Genomic DNA, 17500 nt, shown 5'->3' with positions numbered 1-17500 from the left:
TGTGCATGTGCGTGTGTGTGTGTGGGTGTGTGCGTGTGTGTTTGTGTGTTCGTGTGTGTGCGTGTGCATGTGTGTGTGTGTGTGTGTGTGTGTGTGTGTGTGTAATACCGAGATCTTGGCCATGCCCTCGGTTATTTCCGTTGATAAACAGGAGCGAGTATCCTGAGTAGACTTCACTGGAGCCCTGAGGGCAGTGAGGGATGTCTTGTGTCTGACTGTGTTTAGTGAACAGAAAGCTGTCTCTGGTGGCTTTGGATCTGCACCCTGATGCCCCTGATGCCCCTCTGGTACCCTTCTGTCCGTCAGCACCAATAAAACCTGGAGCGCCTGAAAAATCCCAAAGTTATTAACACACTGAACAGTAGTCAGTAACCAGCTGAGCTCCTTATACACCGGAACGTTTCAACCTTATTCTACTCTTCACCCCGTGTTAATGTACACCGAGTGATGATCCGAGACAGAAAGACGTTCGGTACTGTTCAAAAGTCTTAGCACCCTGTAAAAAAACCCTAAAGTTCAGTTAATTCCTGAACGAAGACTCATTGTATAGCAAACGTGCATGATACAGGGGACATGGAAGCTCAGTGGTTAAGGTGTTCGACTACTGATCGGAAGGTCATTGGTTCCAATCCCAGGTCCACCAAGCTGCCACCGCTGGGCCCCTGAGCAAGGCCCTTAACCATCAATTGCTCAGGTGGATAAGAGTGTCATTCTGGATAAGGGTGTCTGCTAAAAAATATTACATCTCTGACAGATTCTTATTATAGATGTTTATTTTAAGGCTTCTGCGTTATTGATTCGATACAAAACCGAGTGTGTGTATGAACATAATCTAATAAGAATGATGGCGGTTTCAGTACTCTATTAGTTCACATACGTTTTACTTTATATTAGAAATGTTGAAATGTTTATTATATTTTTTGTCTTATCCAAATTAAGAGAAGCAGCGATGCTACTGGACAGTAAAGTGAGAGAAAACATCAGACACACTCTACCTGGCAGTCCTGTTAAACCTTGGTTCCCTTTGGGTCCAGGTAAACCTATAACACCGCTCAGCCCGTCTCGGCCTGGGGCTCCTTTAGGACCAGGGATCCCTTTTAGGGTTTAATAATAGAAAAATATATATGTTTTAACTCATTTAAAAATGTTCGCATCAAATAAATATATGAAACACAAAGCGACACAAAATACTGTACATGGAATGTTTGATTCATTTGAATGATTCAGGATTTATTTGATTGAATCACTTTCTTCCGGTCCTATTTCCAAGCTGAAGACCCACTTGATGCTGGATTGAAATGTTTACCTGCTCGCCCAGGAAGCCCCTGTAGACCAGGTTCTCCAGGGGGTCCTTGTTCTCCTTTAGGTCCAGGCAGACCACGATCTCCAGAAAGAACAATGTTTCCGTAGTAAACATCTTCCCCTGGCACACCTAAGCAGACCAGCACAATATTTCTATTTCTATTACAGAGGCTCCCATCGAACCGACCACAATGTGAGCTTTGCATTGGAGCAAACTCTCACCTGGTGCTCCTCTTTGCCCTTTGAGTCCTTCAGATCCTTGTGGACCATTTGATCCATCTGTTCCTCTTTGGCCTACAGGAAGTCACAGGGCAGCAGGAGGATTATTAAGATGCTTGTGTTTAAGATATCGAGAAGATAAACGTGCCCGCACACACACACACACACACACACAGACATCTGAAGTCCACCATCTGAAGCGATGACAGCTTAATGCTGGATTTTCATATGATAAGAAGTTTTCTAGCCCTTCGATGTGTGCGATCGCAGCGTGATCAGGCTGCACAAAAATAATATGGTGCAAATGATTAAAGTAGCTACAGGCACTGGCAGCATTCGTGCAGCTGCACATGGACACCAACAATAGCCTCACACTCGACCATGGTGTGAACAGGTAACAGTCTTCAGAAGCCTAACTGCTAAGCTGATGGCTACCGGATCTTAATTTTTTGTTATCTTCATTTTATCTTTATTTGTATTGTGTAAAGAAAAAAACCCTGCCATGTCAAATGGAGCTCTGCTTTCTGTTCTGTTTGTTTAAATGTTGAGACACTTCTTACCTCGAGGTCCGGTTTCACCCTTTAGTCCTCTTTCTCCTTTCTCACCAGGGTAACCAACACTCCCAGGTTTACCCTGTAAAAAAACTCAAACAATTTTTAATCATTTTCACTTCATTATTATTAAAAAAATCTACATCGTGTAAATTAGTTAGTGGCAAGCTGCTGTACACTGTGCAAGAACCTCAACATGTGATGAAACCAAGCCAAATGGTTAGACTAAAAGGGTTACTCACAGGAATCCCTTGTAGACCAGTGTCTCCTGGACAACCGAAAACTCCCAGTGCTCCAGAAGTCCCGGTGTTGCCCTTTTCTCCCTTTAAGCCTAGACCAGGTGGTCCTGGGGGACCAGATATCCCACTGGGGCCTACACAAAGCGTGTGTTAAAGCCAAAAACACAATAACATTCAAACAAACATTATGAGACATTTAGAAATCCCATTATGCCTCATGTTTTCAGTAGAGTGTCACATTAATTAAAAAAAATTAACCTGGTGGTCCTGGTCCTCCTGGAGGTCCTCGCTCCCCTTTAGGCCCATCCACACACAAACCCTGTGCACCAGGATTCCCAAAGGGTCCTGGGGGTCCTGCAACACCACAAGGCCCTCGGTCTCCCACTGGACCGCACGGTCCTGGAAGTCCAATTTCTCCCATGGGTCCTGGTTCACCTTTAGCACCTAAAAATGACCATCATGATCTTAAAGATTTTATTTAAACCCGTCAAAGTTTCAAGCTACTAATCAAAAGTGCTAAAGAAAAGCCTTAAAAAACCTAAAGAAAAGGCTACGTTTCCAGACATACAGTAACTTGTGTCCATTTTGCTAGAATAATGGACACTCACCTGCTTCACCCCTGGCACCAGCTGGCCCTGGATCTCCATATCCAGGAACTGAATAAGAAGAAACGATCATTTAATATGCAGTAACAGTTACACACACAGTTTGTGCACTCAACATGTCGCATAGACGAGTTAAATAATGCATATGCTGATGAGGGGTTTTCATGTAGATGAGCCGAGAAGGATCTAAGTGATCTAAGAAAAAAATGTTTCTTAAATTGGAGCTAGCTGTATTCTCGTGTGGCACTGTGAGGCGAACGGAAAGATCGTGACATGTTGGCCAACGTGTCACCTGCTGGACCGCACATGGACCAGGTAACTGCATGAGGGCTGAATTTAACTCTGGAGCTAAAGTTTAGCTTAGGGAACTGACAGAAGAACGGGGGGCACAGAAGCCTTTATTATCGCCACATGTACATTACAGCACAGTGGAATTCTTTTTTTCACATACCCCAACTGAGTAGATTGGGGTCAGAGTGCAGAGGAAGCTATGACACAGCAGGGAGGGTTGAAGGCCTTGCTCAAGGGCCCAACATGGCAGCTTGGCTGTGCTGGGCCTTGAACCCTGATCTTCTGATCAACAACACAGAGCCTTAACCAGTCGTGCCAAGATTGGACGATTGGACGAACTGAGCTATGATGGATCTGGTGAAGAACAAGAGTTTCTGCACACTCTCCAACTTCCAGAATCGATCATTAAATCACGAGCCATTTTCTTCATTAACTGTGGAGCTTAAACACGGATCGATCCTGGAAATAATAATCTGTAGCTGTTGTAACTGTTTTAATGATCCTGCGTTTAAAAATGTCTTTACCTCCTGCATTCCCTTTTTCTCCAGGGGCTCCAGGAATACCGTCCATGCCCTGGTTTCCTTTTATACCGTGAGGACCTGGATTGCCCGGGGACCCAGAACTACCTGAGATACAAAAAACAAGAACATTGTACAGTACATTGCTTTGGAAATGGTTATCGAGAGTAATGCTGTATGAGGGGAATAGATTTTTCAATCTGCGTAGCTTTTTAATAGCTGAAATGATGTGGAACAAACTTTATAGCTAATAATGATCTGGGAATAATTGTAAAGCACAGAAAAATATCAGGCATGTAAACTGAAGGGAGAACCTGGTGGTCCTATTGATCCTGGATATCCTGGAGGACCTTGATGTCCAACAAAACCTTTTTCTCCATGCAATCCTGGGGGTCCTGAGACAAAGAGAAGGAGATCATTAGAAGGAGTCTGACACTATGTTCGATGTTTGGAATAGCCGAAAATACAACAATTAGATAAATTGATCTATTGCCTGGTAGTCCGGGTAGTCCTGAATCTCCAGGCGGTCCATTTAGCCCTTCTGATCCTGAAGCACCAGCAGGGCCACACGTTCCTCGTCCTCCTTTCTGTCCTTTAATGCCACGAATGCCTTGTTCACCCTGACAGAGAATTGATTATGATTGCATGCATTACTTGATTTGTGTAGGTTCATGGCAAATGCATCGCTTTTCGAAAGGTGGGATAAGATCATAAGCCATTCAGAATGTGTTTATAAACTGCAGTAATAGGAAACTAAGTCAGAGTCATTCTAGAACCTACTAAAAGAAGTGGTAAGTGCACCTTTTCTCCAGTGAATCCTTGGACACCTTGCCCAGGAAAACTTGGTTCACCTTTGAGCCCCTTTGGGCCATTTGCTCCTGGAATACCAGGATCTCCCGGTGTTCCGATTTTACCTGGTTCCCCCTTCTCACCTTTGGCACCTGGACACAGTAAAGAAAGAGAAAATGATGATGAAGTCAATGTCTTGCTTTGATTTGAGAACAGACCAGAACCAGAGCTTATGGGCTACTGTGTGTGTGTGTGTGTGTGTGTGTGTGTGTGTGTGTGTGTGTGTGTGTGTGAGTGTATGTATAACCTGGCATTCCCATAAGTCCTTCTTCTCCAACATAGCCAGAAACACCAGGTTCACCTTCTAAGCCTTCTGGACCACGTTCTCCAGGAGGTCCTGAGGAGAAATCGAAATCGTAAAGGTTGTAAGACACTCTGGTCTCGACGCAATACTATTCACAATACTGGCTTTAAAATTTAATTTAATTAAATTCTTTATACAATTAAAATGTTGATTCCTTAAAAACGATATATTATTTATTATGAATCGCAAACAATGGAACACAACGTGCATTCAAGTTGAAGCTCTGTGTGAAATCACACAGATTTATCGGCTCGTACAGGTCATGTGATGAAGCAGAGTGTGCCAGCAAGACTGTAAAAGGGCATCTACTGTACATTACATTATGTACATTTAATTATTTGTCTTTAGGAAGTGCATTACATTCAGATGCAGGGGCCAATTTTCCCCCATGTCCCAAGATTTATAACCTCTTGGACTTTCCCCTGAGGGGGACCAGCTCCTAGAATCCAGTCTACAAACTGAGGCCCTCTTTGAGGGCCTATCACCCTTTATGTTCATGTAAACATGGCATCCATTGCTGCAAGTCACGTGTCGCTTGCTTTCTGCACTGTACCAGGCAGCTAAGGCTTTCCTGCAGACCGCATCTGCTCTAAACTTTCTTTGAGCCAATAGAGTCAGCCTCTGGGTTAAGCCTCTGGGATTAACGCTCACTCCACTAGGGGTACCTCCTTGTACAGCATTCTGGCAAGACACATTTGTGCTGTGGTATGTTTGTCCTAAACCCCCCTTTTACCACCTTCGGGAGAGACATCGTCGGTACTGAAGTTCCCATCAGCCATGATGTAGTATCCTGTTCCCTTCTCAGGGAACCAGGTTACATGCATAACCTGGTGTAGTTTAATATTATAAACAAAATGTAGTACAGGTTCACCATATTCACCCAATAATAAACTTTAAAAATTAAAGCAGCAATGGTGACTAAAATATATGAAATGAAAAGTGTTGGTTGTTGCAATCTGGGGCATAACATGCAGAAGATCTTTCAGACTTTTCCCAAAAAAAAAAAAAAAAAAAAAAAAACATTCCATGGTCATTACATGACCAGTAGACTTTCTGTGTTGACATTGGGACACCTGGTGATCACACAGTGGAACTGCGGTGCATGCAGATTTACATGCACACCCCTGACACGTATTGTAAAATGTTTAGAAACTTGTCATGTGAATAGAAATTGTAAAAAAAAAATTTAAACATTTTGTAATCATTAAGTTTCATTACACAGAGAGAGGAAGCAAATGAATGAGCAAAGTTACAAGAAACTAAACAGTACTCATGCTCAGAAAATGAAAGATAAGCGGTGGAATAAATATATTAGAAGAAAGAATGAAAAGAAGAACAAGCAAGCGACAAATGAAAACGATCAGAGGTATTTCTCTCATTTTTTCAATTTTATACCTGGTGGTCCAGCGGAGCCTTGTAATCCATGTTTCCCACAGCTGCCAGGTGGTCCCTGGATTCCTTTGTCCCCTTTAAGCCCAGTTAGACCAGCATGACCTATAAATGACCAAAAAAGGGTTTACTTGTCTGCAAAACACTGGAAGCATAAATCTGTGATTTGTTTCTATTAAAAGCATTAATTAGACTGTACCATTTTTAAGATGATATACTTTTCACACTATATGAGAAGATCATCTATTAGTCTTGTGTGAAAACATTATCTATGTCATAAACAAGTCCAATGCATAATAGTGGGTTAGGGTTAGGGTAAGTGCTAGGGTTAGGGTTTCTAGAGCCTTTATGGTATCATTTCAACTCACTGTACAATGGGCCAAGCCTGTACTGTAGGCTGGTAACACAATTTTATTTAATGTGAACACATCAGTTCATAAAAGATCTCAAATTTAATTTAAGTGATTTCAAGTATCGTCTTCTCTGAAGTGGAAACAATACTCCAATAACAGGGTTAGTACAGTATTTTCCGCACTATAAGGCGAACCTAAAAGACTTAAATTTTCTCAAAAATCGGCCGTGCGCCTAATAACCCGGTGCGCCTTATGTGTGCACCGAGTTCCAAAAATCTGTAAAGATGTTGTTGTGCGACTTTGGTAAGCGCTCCGCTCGATTGACTGTCGGACCATTTCCCGCTGACACAGGGACGTAATACATACACTACGTATGCTGGCAGCGATAAACCAATCAGAGAACATTACGTAATACGTACAGTACGTACGCTTACCTCCGCCACGCCTCCGGTAGGTACAGTATAACTACTGGTATGTTGCAAAGCAACATTTGTTTCTTCCTAACCATTATGCGCTCCACACTCCAGTCCAGTAGGTGGCGGTAAATGCACCTTAAGTTGGTTTGCCATCCGCCAATAAAAATCAGATGCTTACGAGGCACAATTCAAACTACAGGCTATCAGTTACACGGTTGTAAATGGGAATAGAGCAGCTGCGAAAGTATTCAACATCAATGTATCTATGGTTCGGGAGTGGAGGAAGCAAGAAAATGTACTGTGCCAAGTTAAGAAGACACAGTAGATGAGGACTTTGTTGGATTTGTGGGAGAAGATTGATTAAAAAATAATGTGTGTGTTGTTAAACTAAACTCACAGTTTTGCTTCTGTTACCTTTTTTTTAGACCGTATTTTTTAGCATGCGCCTTATAATACGGTGCACCTTATGTATGGGTTAAGTACAGAAATAGAAATAGACCCCGTAATTCAGACATGCCTTATAATCCGGTGCACCTTATGGTGCGGAAAATACTGTAATCTCTTGTCTTTCACAGTCACCTCTATCTCCAGGGTCTCCTGGGTCCCCAGGATTGTAGACATTCTGAGGTTCTCCTTTAGGACCAGGATCCCCCTGTTCCCCTTTCAGGCCTTGTGGGCCTCTGTAACCTGGTTGTCCATCACTGCCTGCACAACCTAAGCAGAGGTGAAATGATAATATCAAAGAATTTCACTCACAGTTTGTACTTTTGTACTTGTGTAATTCCGAATGCTCATGATTAACATTATTGTCATGACATCATGAATATGACTATAGTGATGAATAATAAATGTGTTTAAGGCTTACCTTTAGGTCCAGGCCTTCCAGGACATCCAGGATTTCCAGGCGGTCCAGGAAAACCACATTTCCCAGGAGGCCCATCGTTCCCCCGTGAACCTGACCATACATTTATCAAAACCAGAAAAAAACATTTCACCATTGTGCCAAACAAACTCTAATGTGATATTATCATCATCATCATGTGACAAAACAGAATGTTTTGGATATGTGTTTATTGACTACCTGTGTAGCCAGGAATGCCATTCTTCCCCTTGTATCCCTTTTGACCAGCTGGACCAGCCGGACCAGGTTCTCCATTAAAACCAGGTATACCAAATGGCCCAGGAGAACCAGGCAAATCTTGCCCTGGACATCCAGGCTCACCGTTCCTACCTTTCTGACCACGACATCCTGAGCAGAACAGTTTTTACGTGTACCGTGTTGATATTCTTCACAAGTGTCACATATTCACAGTTATGTGCTAAAGTTAATCATTCAGAGACTTTCCTCTTGTAAAAGATCTCACCTGTCATTCCAGGTATTCCATTCTGACCTTGGGCTCCGTTTTCACCTGGACACCCAGACACACAGACTCCTGCTGGACCAGTCACCCCTGGTGGTCCGTCAAGTCCTGTGTCACCTGATGTCACCAAGAGAAGAGCAAACAATTTTGTTTTTTTCATTCCAAGTCCTACTCAATCGTATCAAACCAAATCACACTTGTTTGTCACAAAAAATCAAATATTCCACTTAAGAAATCAGTGTGTGCTTACCCTTTTTTTTTTTTTTTACCCATTTGCACTTACCCTTAGGCCCTGGGCATCCATCTCTCCCTGGCTGTCCAGAAACTCCAGGACTTCCTGGACAACCTGGTTCACCAGTAGGCCCAAGCATCCCATCTTCTCCTGGAGACCCTCTTGGACCAGAGCACCCTGGAGGACCAGTGCCATTATTACCCTTTAAAAAGAAGTTGGAGAGATAAGTGACCTGCGACTGTCTAAATGAAACAATCTAAGAGAAGAAATGCTGACCTAGAACCAGAGTACACCGAATGTGTATGCATGGGATTACATTCCAAAGTTTAAAAACTTTATAGGATCAAGTATTTTTAATTGCTTTAAAATCATTTGTTCATCGTCAGTAACCACATTATCCTTATCAGTCATGCAGCAGATCCAGAACCAATTCCAGTTCCAATTGGTTCATGCCCAGATTCATACACACCTTCCCCCAAGGGGCAGTTTATCCTAGCCAATCTATCTACAGTATATGCTTTTGGGATCTGGGAGGCAACTAAAGATTTTGGAGGAATTCCACTCAGACAGTAGCCCAAGCTCAGGCTCAAACCAAGGACTGTGATGCGATGCTAATGTGAGGAAGCAATGCTACTCATCTTCCACCACCTAAACAATTATTAATCCCTGGTTCTATGTAAAGATTATATAAATTCATTATTCTGATCGGCACGGTGGTGGCTTAGTGGTTAGCACGTTCGCCTCACACCTCCAGGGTTGGGGGTTCGATTCCCGCCTCCGCCTTTTGTGTGTGGAGTTTGCATGTTCTCCCCGTGCCTCGGGGGTTTCCTCGGGGTACTCCGGTTTCCTCCCCCGGTCCAAAGACATGCATGGTAGGTTGATTGGCATCTCTGGAAAATTGTCCGTAGTGTGTGAGTGAATGAGAGTGTGTGTGCCCTGCGATGACGCCCGAGATAGGCACAGGCTCCCCGTGACCCAAGAAGTTCGGATAAGCGGTAGGAAATGAATGAATGAATGAATTATTCTAACCTTCAACCCTGGCATTCCACATTGCCCTATAGGTCCTGGGAAACCAGGTAGCCCAATGCTAGGTGGACCTTGAGAACCTCGACAGCCCTTTTCACCTGAAACAGTTTGAGACAGAAGTATGTTAGTTAGTTATGAAATACATTTATAATCATATGTATATTACACATATTTGCACACACAAACACACACCCTAACCTTTTAAACCAGGCAGTCCTTGTAACCCTGGTAGAGACGGGCCTTTTTCACCTTTTATGCCACAAGGTCCTGGAAGTCCAGGTAAACCTTTGGGTCCCAGGCATCCTTAATCAACCATGTTCAAATATATGTGGAGAGACAGAGTAAAAAAGTGAAAAATATTTAGCACATGAACAGCATTCCTCTCATCTAGGTTCACCTTTCCTTTGTACACACAGAACAATTACACCTCTAACTTACCAGGTTCCCCTGGTAGACCATTAGGACCCTTTTTTCCACACTTTCCAGGGTCTCCAGGTATCATAAAGACCAAACCAGGTTCACCTTTCATGCCTATAAAACACACCCAACATGGACTTTTATGGTCAAAGAGTAACGTGAGTAACAAACAAAAGAAAGTTATGATTGTTTATGACACCTGCTCATGATACTTTAAAGAAAGTTATGGGTTCTACCACTGGAAAATACCAGAAGTTACTAATGATGAATGATGGTAGGTAAGAAATATGCCACAACTCATTTATGCCCTCAAGTTTCCTTTCTTTGTTCATTCATATTTGACCACCCAGATCCCAGTCTTTATACACACATGCTCATTTACATATTGCCCTCATACCTGGATCTCCAGGATTCCCCGGCAGGCCAGGAACTCCTAAGGTGCCCTTCTCACCATGTTCCCCTGGTGCTCCAATCCCAAGGCTGCCCTGATCTCCCATTTTACCAGCAAATCCTGGTAATCCATCTGTTCCAGGGTCACCCCTGTTACCCTTAGGTCCAGCAGGACCCTGGAGGAAAATGAAAGCAAGGGAGACAAATTAATATCATTAACCATTTGCCAACAATTTAACCTTGATTCTGTATGAATTCTGAATGAACATTTTCCAATCTACCATAATCTTGAACAAAAGTGGCTACTAAAAACTTTTAAATTTTAAATAATTTAAATTTATACTCAGTTGACACCAGAGTCAAATCCATACTGACTGGATTGCCCTTCTCTCCCATTGTGCCTTTCAATCCTGGCTTTCCACAAATCCCATCCTTTCCAATCCTGCCTGGGTCTCCTTGTAATCCTGGGTCACCTTGGTCCCCATTATCTCCAGGTCCTATAAAGCCAGGTTCTCCCTTTTGTCCCTGAGGTCCTTGAGTGCCAGGAAGACCAAGCAAACCCTGTATTGTAAATTCTTTATGTTAATAAACTATTTGCTTGATTAATAACTTGGTTTCACTCAAAAATGTCTAAATTGCTTAGAAACTACCGGATTGCCAGGTGGACCAAACTGCCCCTTAATTCCGATTGATCCTCTGCTGCCCGGTTCTCCATTAGGACCTAAACATTGGCAGAACAGACATTATAAACACACACGACCATACACTTCTACTCTAACTTGCTTACTTGTTTACTTTCCGTATACCTGGATCTCCAAGTGCACCAGGTAAACCACGTGGTCCTGTAGGTCCATATGAAGGACCTACATAAGGGCACTCTATGCACTGGTCTCCTTCATCACCTGCAAATAAATTATATAAGTAGCTTAGCCAAGCTATGAGATGCTACCTCCAGAATTATCTAAAAATATTCAGATGAAATCCATGTAAGACATTTTGGATCAGTGGCATGACGTTCTGCAATGATCTCTTGAGGCTCAATGTGGTCTCAGTGTGGAGTTTGAGTATGCATGAACACCCGGAGCAGTGGGCAGCCATTTATGTTGCAGCACCCGGGGAGCAGTTGGGGGGGGGGATTCAGTGCCTTGCTCAAGGGCACCTCAGTCGTGGTATTGCCGGCCCAAGACTCGAACCCACAACCTTACGGTTAGGAGTCAGACTCTCTAACCACTAGGCCCCGACTTCTCTAGTGGGTGGTGTTTAAGAAAGTCAACAGACATCAATGTCAACAAGTGCTTCGTGGCTTTGGAGATGTGTTACTTGCTAAAAAAGAAGAGGGGGAAGAACAGGTCTTGCCGATGGTCCGTCAACTGCTAACTGACTTTCTCTCTGTCTCTATATACAGACTGGTCCAAAGAGTTAAAGAGGTAAATATTTGCCATAGCACTTTTAAACTACAGAGCAACAAGTTACTCAAACTACTTTGAAGGTTTGTAGAAAGTGATAACACTGTAATCTGAAAGGTAAGTTCATTCATCTACTACCACTTCTCAGGTCACGGGGAGCCTGTGCCTATCTCAGGCGTCATCGGGCATCGAGGCAGGATACACACTGGATGGAGTGCCAACCCATCACAGGGCACACACACACTCTCATTCACTCACACACTACGGACAATTTTCCAGAGATGCTAATCAACCTACCATGCATGTCTTTGGACCGGGGGAGGAAACCGGAGTACCCGGAGGAAACCCCCGAGGCACGGGGAGAACATGCAAACTCCATACACACAAGGCAGAGGTGGGAATCAAACCCCGACCCTGGAGGTGTGAGGCGAACGTGCTAACCACTAAGCCACCGTGTCCCCCCGATTCTGTGACTTAACAATCGTTATCTTTCTTACCTTAACATGGATTTTTCAACACAATCCATACAAATTGATGAGAAACAAACCAACAGGTAAAATGTAGAGACTCTTACCTTTTTCACCAGGTCTGCCTGTTTCACCATGAGACCCTTGTTCGCCTTTCGGTCCCCTCAACCCTGGCAGACCGTCTTGTTTATAAATATCTGCAGATCATGTGCAGAAGTTAAGATACACGGATTTTGAAAAGTTTTAAACACCAGATTAAATATGCAACAAATACAGGCACAGGTGGTTCAGGCACAATCTGGCAACTCATTGAATTTTGCTGTTCAGAAATTACTTTATGCATCTGGAGTCATTGAGAACGTTCTACAAATACTTGTTATGAACCTAGATGTTAAACATAAGTTGCCTACTCTGACAAACTTCACCAATCTTCATCATCCATTCCCAATTCATCACTAAATGTAGACAGTCTGATTGCTTACCTGGTAGTCCTTTAGGACCCGGATCACCAGGATATCCAAATTTTCCCTGAGGTCCATCGGGTCCCATTGGGCCGATATCTTGATCTGCTCGTTCTCCCTTTTCACCCTTAATTCCGCTAAAGCCTGGGGGTCCAGACTCCCCAGGTTCTCCTGGTATACCTGGTCCTGGTTAAAGAATAAAAATAAATGATGTGATGTTTGTAAAAGAATTACAATCCTATCAGAGATCTATTTAATATTATTATTAATTGGTGATTTTAGAATGGCATAGAAACTTTACCTGGAATGCCTGAGTTTCCAGGAAATCCACTTATACCTGTTAAACAGACGATAACTCTAAAGTCAGTAGAATTAGAATATTGTGTGTAAAATAAAGCTGCACTAGATGGTAAATGCATGTTTAATTAATTTATTTGTAGATTTTCAACACCTTACCTTGAAATCCTTTAAGGCCAGGAGGTCCAGGTAAGCCCTTATATCCTCTTTCACCTTTCACAGGCGGATTCATTACGCACTATACAAACAGAGATAAACCTCTTATACAGCACTTGCTGGACATGGACTCTTCTGTCCCTCAAGCCCTAGTCTTCAGTTTGACGTTTAAGTTGAAGGAAATTCAAGGAGCAGGTGTATTAATGTTGAGATCTCTTAAGTGAAAGTGACGTGACATACGGCTAAGTATGGTGACCCACTCAGAATTTGTTCTCTGCATTTAACCCATCCAAAGTGCACACACACAGCAGTGAACACACACACACACACACACGCACACAGTGAACACACACTTGGAGTAGTGGGCAGACATTTATGCTGCGGCGCCCGGGGAGCAGTCGGTGCCTTGCTCAAGGGCACCTCAGTCGTGGTTTTGCCGGCCCGAGACTCGAACCCACAACCTTAGGGTTAGGAGTCAGACTCTCTAACCATTAGGCCACGACTTCCCACTGCTTGTTGTGACACTTCAATTACAAAAGTCGACTCTTCACCCAATGACGAGACGTCTGATAATAAGGAACTAATTTTCGAGGTTTCTCATAAACGTTCAAATAAATCTCTAATTCACAATTAAATATTAGGTGTAATTTTAGTTTAGGTTTATGACACTAAACAAAGGGGAGAAGTTTAAGTGTACAGTATTACTTGTATATTCCAGCAAAACATCTGATCTCAAACACGACTCTAGTGATGAAACGCTGATGACTTTCTGCCAGCTAACCAAGTGGACGACAGGTGATTTATAAAGTCTGAAAAATGAGTTTAAAACGTATTTACACTGAAACATAACGACAGAAAAAAAGCCTAAATGTGGAAGTGCTTTAAAACACATTAATCAAAACAGAAATCCATTAAGGTTCGGTGGTGTTTGGAAACTGACTCACGTTTCCTGGAGGACCAATGCCACCACGGTCACCTTTTTCCCCCTGTACACACACACACACACACACACACAAACACACACACACACACACATACACACACACACACATACACACACACAAACACACACACATACACACACATACACACACACAAACACAGACACACACAAACAAACACACACAAAGCACTGTAGTAAAACTGCAGCAGAATGCAGTACAGTAATCCTGCAGTATTAAACAGTATGAAGTCCAGTGAAGGTTCACTGCATTACAGCTACAGCACATTACAGTAGAGATGTACAGTAACGTTACAGCACATTACAGTAGAGATGTACAGTAATATGTTACAGCACATTACAGTAGAGATGTACAGTAACGTTACAGCACATTACAGTAGAGATGTACAGTAACGTTACAGCACATTACAGTAGAGATGTACAGTAATATGTTACAGCACATTACAGTAGAGATGTACAGTAACGTTACAGCACATTACAGTAGAGATGTACAGTAACGTTACAGCACATTACAGTAGAGATGTACAGTAATATGTTACAGCACATTACAGTAGAGATGTACAGTAATATGTTACAGCACATTACAGTAGAGATGTACAGTAATATGTTACAGCACATTACAGTAGAGATGTACAGTAATATGTTACAGCACATTACAGTAGAGATGTACAGTAACGTTACAGCACATTACAGTAGAGATGTACAGTAATACGTTACAGCACATTACAGTAGAGATGTACAGTAATATGTTACAGCACATTACAGTAGAGATGTACAGTAACGTTACAGCACATTACAGTAGAGATGTACAGTAATATGTTACAGCACATTACAGTAGAGATGTACAGTAATATGTTACAGCACATTACAGTAGAGATGTACAGTAATATGTTACAGCACATTACAGTAGAGATGTACAGTAACGTTACAGCACATTACAGTAGAGATGTACAGTAACGTTACAGCACATTACAGTAGAGATGTACAGTAACGTTACAGCACATTACAGTAGAGATGTACAGTAATACGTTACAGCACATTACAGTAGAGATGTACAGTAACGTTACAGCACATTACAGTAGAGATGTACAGTAACGTTACAGCACATTACAGTAGAGATGTACAGTAATACGTTACAGCATCACAGTAACATCATTGTGTTTTCTTTTAAATCAATAAATTACTGACCTTTAAACCATAGGGACCAGGAAGCCCAGGTTCTCCCCTGACTCCAGGAATACCCTGGGATCGATCAATCAATCAATCAATCAATCAATCAATCAATCAATCAATCAATCAATCAATCAACAGGCAATACATGTTACAGCTATAATTCTATTTACAATTTTAGTAGTGCTATTTTATTTATAATTTTTAATAAATGGATAGATGTGAAATTATAGTTATACTTTTTTTATCTTTTATATTTCAATCTAGATTCTCTCTCTTTTTAAATTCTCTTTTTGTGATTTAAATTGGGTTTTTAAATCTGAAATATTTCCTTACATTAAAATGACAGAACACTGAAAAAAAAAAAGACTCATATATACAGATCCTGGTTTTGCCGAATTCCTTTATATAAAAATTGGCATTTCCTAATTTTAAATAGTTCAGTACTTACATTAAGCCCACACTCTCCCGGAAGCCCAGCCAGCCCGTCTTCACCCTGAAAAATAATAAATAATAAAGTTACAAATAAAGTTAATAACTAAAAGATTATACACACAGATCCATCCGTAACAGACCCTGATATATGTTGTCATAGTAACAAAGGCATCAGACGACCTTCACTTTGGAGGATAATGAACTGAAGATGAAGATCGACGGAGAAGAAGAACAACAACAATAAGAAAAAAAACACAGATAAAGAAAAACACCAACAAGCAAAAAGAAAGATCATAAGAAGAAGAAGAAGATGATGAAAGATGAAGTCGAGGCATCTGTCAGCTTGTAACAAACAGTAAATTCACCGTGGAAGTTATATGAGATAAAGAAACTACCAAACCTGAAGAACATCTTACTTTGATTAACATTAAGATGAAACGTAAAGTGAGAAAGCAGTCACCTGATCGGAAATGAATCAAACTGATGAACTGATTCACAGAGAAGAGTCAAAGAACTGAAAAAACACTATAAATAATGATCTGAATACTTTACCAGAGGTCCTGGATCTCCTCTGCAGCCTTTCGGTCCTTTGGGGCCACACGGCCCTGGAAGACCCTTCAAACAGAGAAGAAGTGACATCATCATCATCATCATCATCATCATCATGGTTTTATCTGGTTTAAAAACCCGTCACGTAATCCAGCGGACAGGTTTTATATATAATAAATATATATTTTATAATTCTTTATATACTATATAAAATATATTACAATAATACAAACAATTATGAACTCTTAAAAAAATATATATTTTTTTTAATAATATTACAGTCATAATAATGCTTTACATTATATAGATAATATTAACTCTACGTCACTAACGATGTTTAAAGAACAACCTTTTAACGTCTTAAATCAATAAACATGTTGAAAATTTTCAAAAAACATTTCAAAAATTGGCTGAAATTCTGTTCTATTTTTCTGTGAAGCTGCTTTGTGACCGTTGTTTAAAATACTGCATTAAAATTGTACTAAAATATAAAAATATTGTTATTAGGAAAAAAAAATTGACAATACTGTTTGTTTGGTGAATATTTCACAACATATTTCTCGTGACGTGACGTGATCTCTGTGGAACGTTGGAAAAAGGATGGCAGACGAAATAAAAAACATTTCATCATTTTAGTGAAAACTCACAGTGGGTCCAGGAACGCCGCAGTCTCCCGGGTCGCCCGGATCTCCCTGGGGACAGAATATTTATGAACACAGCACTGAGTTAAAGAAGAAACCTCTTGTGCTGACTGTATGTGATGGGACAGATCATGGCCCAGTTCTCCTGATAGCTTACTTTAAGCTCTCTATGTGCTGTCGCAAACTGACATTCACCCCTCTGCCCCGGAACGCCGGGAATTCCTCTCAACCCCTGCAAAAGCGACACAACTCCGTAAGATCAACTGTATAATAACTAAACCAGATAAATCCATCATGTGACATTTGAAGGGTTCCTGTTTCTGCTCCATATCAGCAATCAAGCACATTTTCAATCAGCTTCTTATTAGTGACCTCACGGTGTTCATACATCATATTAGCAACCGTACAATTTCTACTCCAAGGGCAGAGACAGAGAGACAGAGTGAGAGAGAGAGAGAGAGAGAGAGATAAAGAGAGAGACAGAGAGACAGAGTG

General features: G+C 41.6%; 1 protein-coding gene across 2 annotated transcripts in view; it reads right to left on the bottom strand.

The window, feature by feature from the left end:
- Positions 1 to 17500, bottom strand: part of col4a3 (collagen, type IV, alpha 3) — a 38410-nt gene that overhangs the window by 3897 nt on the left and 17013 nt on the right. For both annotated transcript variants that reach the window (XR_007144348.1, XM_047820522.1), the window contains exons 13-48: positions 17163 to 17237; positions 17012 to 17056; positions 16368 to 16430; positions 15832 to 15876; positions 15399 to 15452; positions 14194 to 14235; positions 13253 to 13331; positions 13098 to 13133; positions 12818 to 12982; positions 12443 to 12532; positions 11269 to 11364; positions 11113 to 11183; positions 10838 to 11023; positions 10470 to 10638; positions 10094 to 10186; positions 9854 to 9958; positions 9659 to 9753; positions 8681 to 8831; positions 8401 to 8514; positions 8118 to 8285; positions 7902 to 7991; positions 7616 to 7750; positions 6274 to 6372; positions 4822 to 4911; positions 4527 to 4666; positions 4219 to 4345; positions 4040 to 4120; positions 3732 to 3833; positions 2920 to 2967; positions 2570 to 2755; positions 2315 to 2445; positions 2082 to 2154; positions 1525 to 1596; positions 1307 to 1432; positions 996 to 1094; positions 109 to 327 (exon numbers count right to left, since the gene is read on the bottom strand). Coding sequence is in view for 1 of the 2 variants with exons in the window: in XM_047820522.1 (XP_047676478.1) it covers positions 109 to 327; positions 996 to 1094; positions 1307 to 1432; positions 1525 to 1596; positions 2082 to 2154; positions 2315 to 2445; positions 2570 to 2755; positions 2920 to 2967; positions 3732 to 3833; positions 4040 to 4120; positions 4219 to 4345; positions 4527 to 4666; positions 4822 to 4911; positions 6274 to 6372; positions 7616 to 7750; positions 7902 to 7991; positions 8118 to 8285; positions 8401 to 8514; positions 8681 to 8831; positions 9659 to 9753; positions 9854 to 9958; positions 10094 to 10186; positions 10470 to 10638; positions 10838 to 11023; positions 11113 to 11183; positions 11269 to 11364; positions 12443 to 12532; positions 12818 to 12982; positions 13098 to 13133; positions 13253 to 13331; positions 14194 to 14235; positions 15399 to 15452; positions 15832 to 15876; positions 16368 to 16430; positions 17012 to 17056; positions 17163 to 17237 (3760 nt within the window). In the remaining variant the exon portion in view is untranslated. The remainder of the gene's footprint in view (positions 1 to 108; positions 328 to 995; positions 1095 to 1306; positions 1433 to 1524; positions 1597 to 2081; positions 2155 to 2314; positions 2446 to 2569; positions 2756 to 2919; positions 2968 to 3731; positions 3834 to 4039; positions 4121 to 4218; positions 4346 to 4526; positions 4667 to 4821; positions 4912 to 6273; positions 6373 to 7615; positions 7751 to 7901; positions 7992 to 8117; positions 8286 to 8400; positions 8515 to 8680; positions 8832 to 9658; positions 9754 to 9853; positions 9959 to 10093; positions 10187 to 10469; positions 10639 to 10837; positions 11024 to 11112; positions 11184 to 11268; positions 11365 to 12442; positions 12533 to 12817; positions 12983 to 13097; positions 13134 to 13252; positions 13332 to 14193; positions 14236 to 15398; positions 15453 to 15831; positions 15877 to 16367; positions 16431 to 17011; positions 17057 to 17162; positions 17238 to 17500) is intronic.

The sequence above is a fragment of the Tachysurus fulvidraco genome, chromosome 11 (assembly GCF_022655615.1).
Source record: "Tachysurus fulvidraco isolate hzauxx_2018 chromosome 11, HZAU_PFXX_2.0, whole genome shotgun sequence".
In the NCBI taxonomy this organism is placed as follows: Eukaryota; Metazoa; Chordata; class Actinopteri; order Siluriformes; family Bagridae; genus Tachysurus; species Tachysurus fulvidraco.
This window is presented reverse-complemented; position numbering and strand designations above follow the sequence as displayed.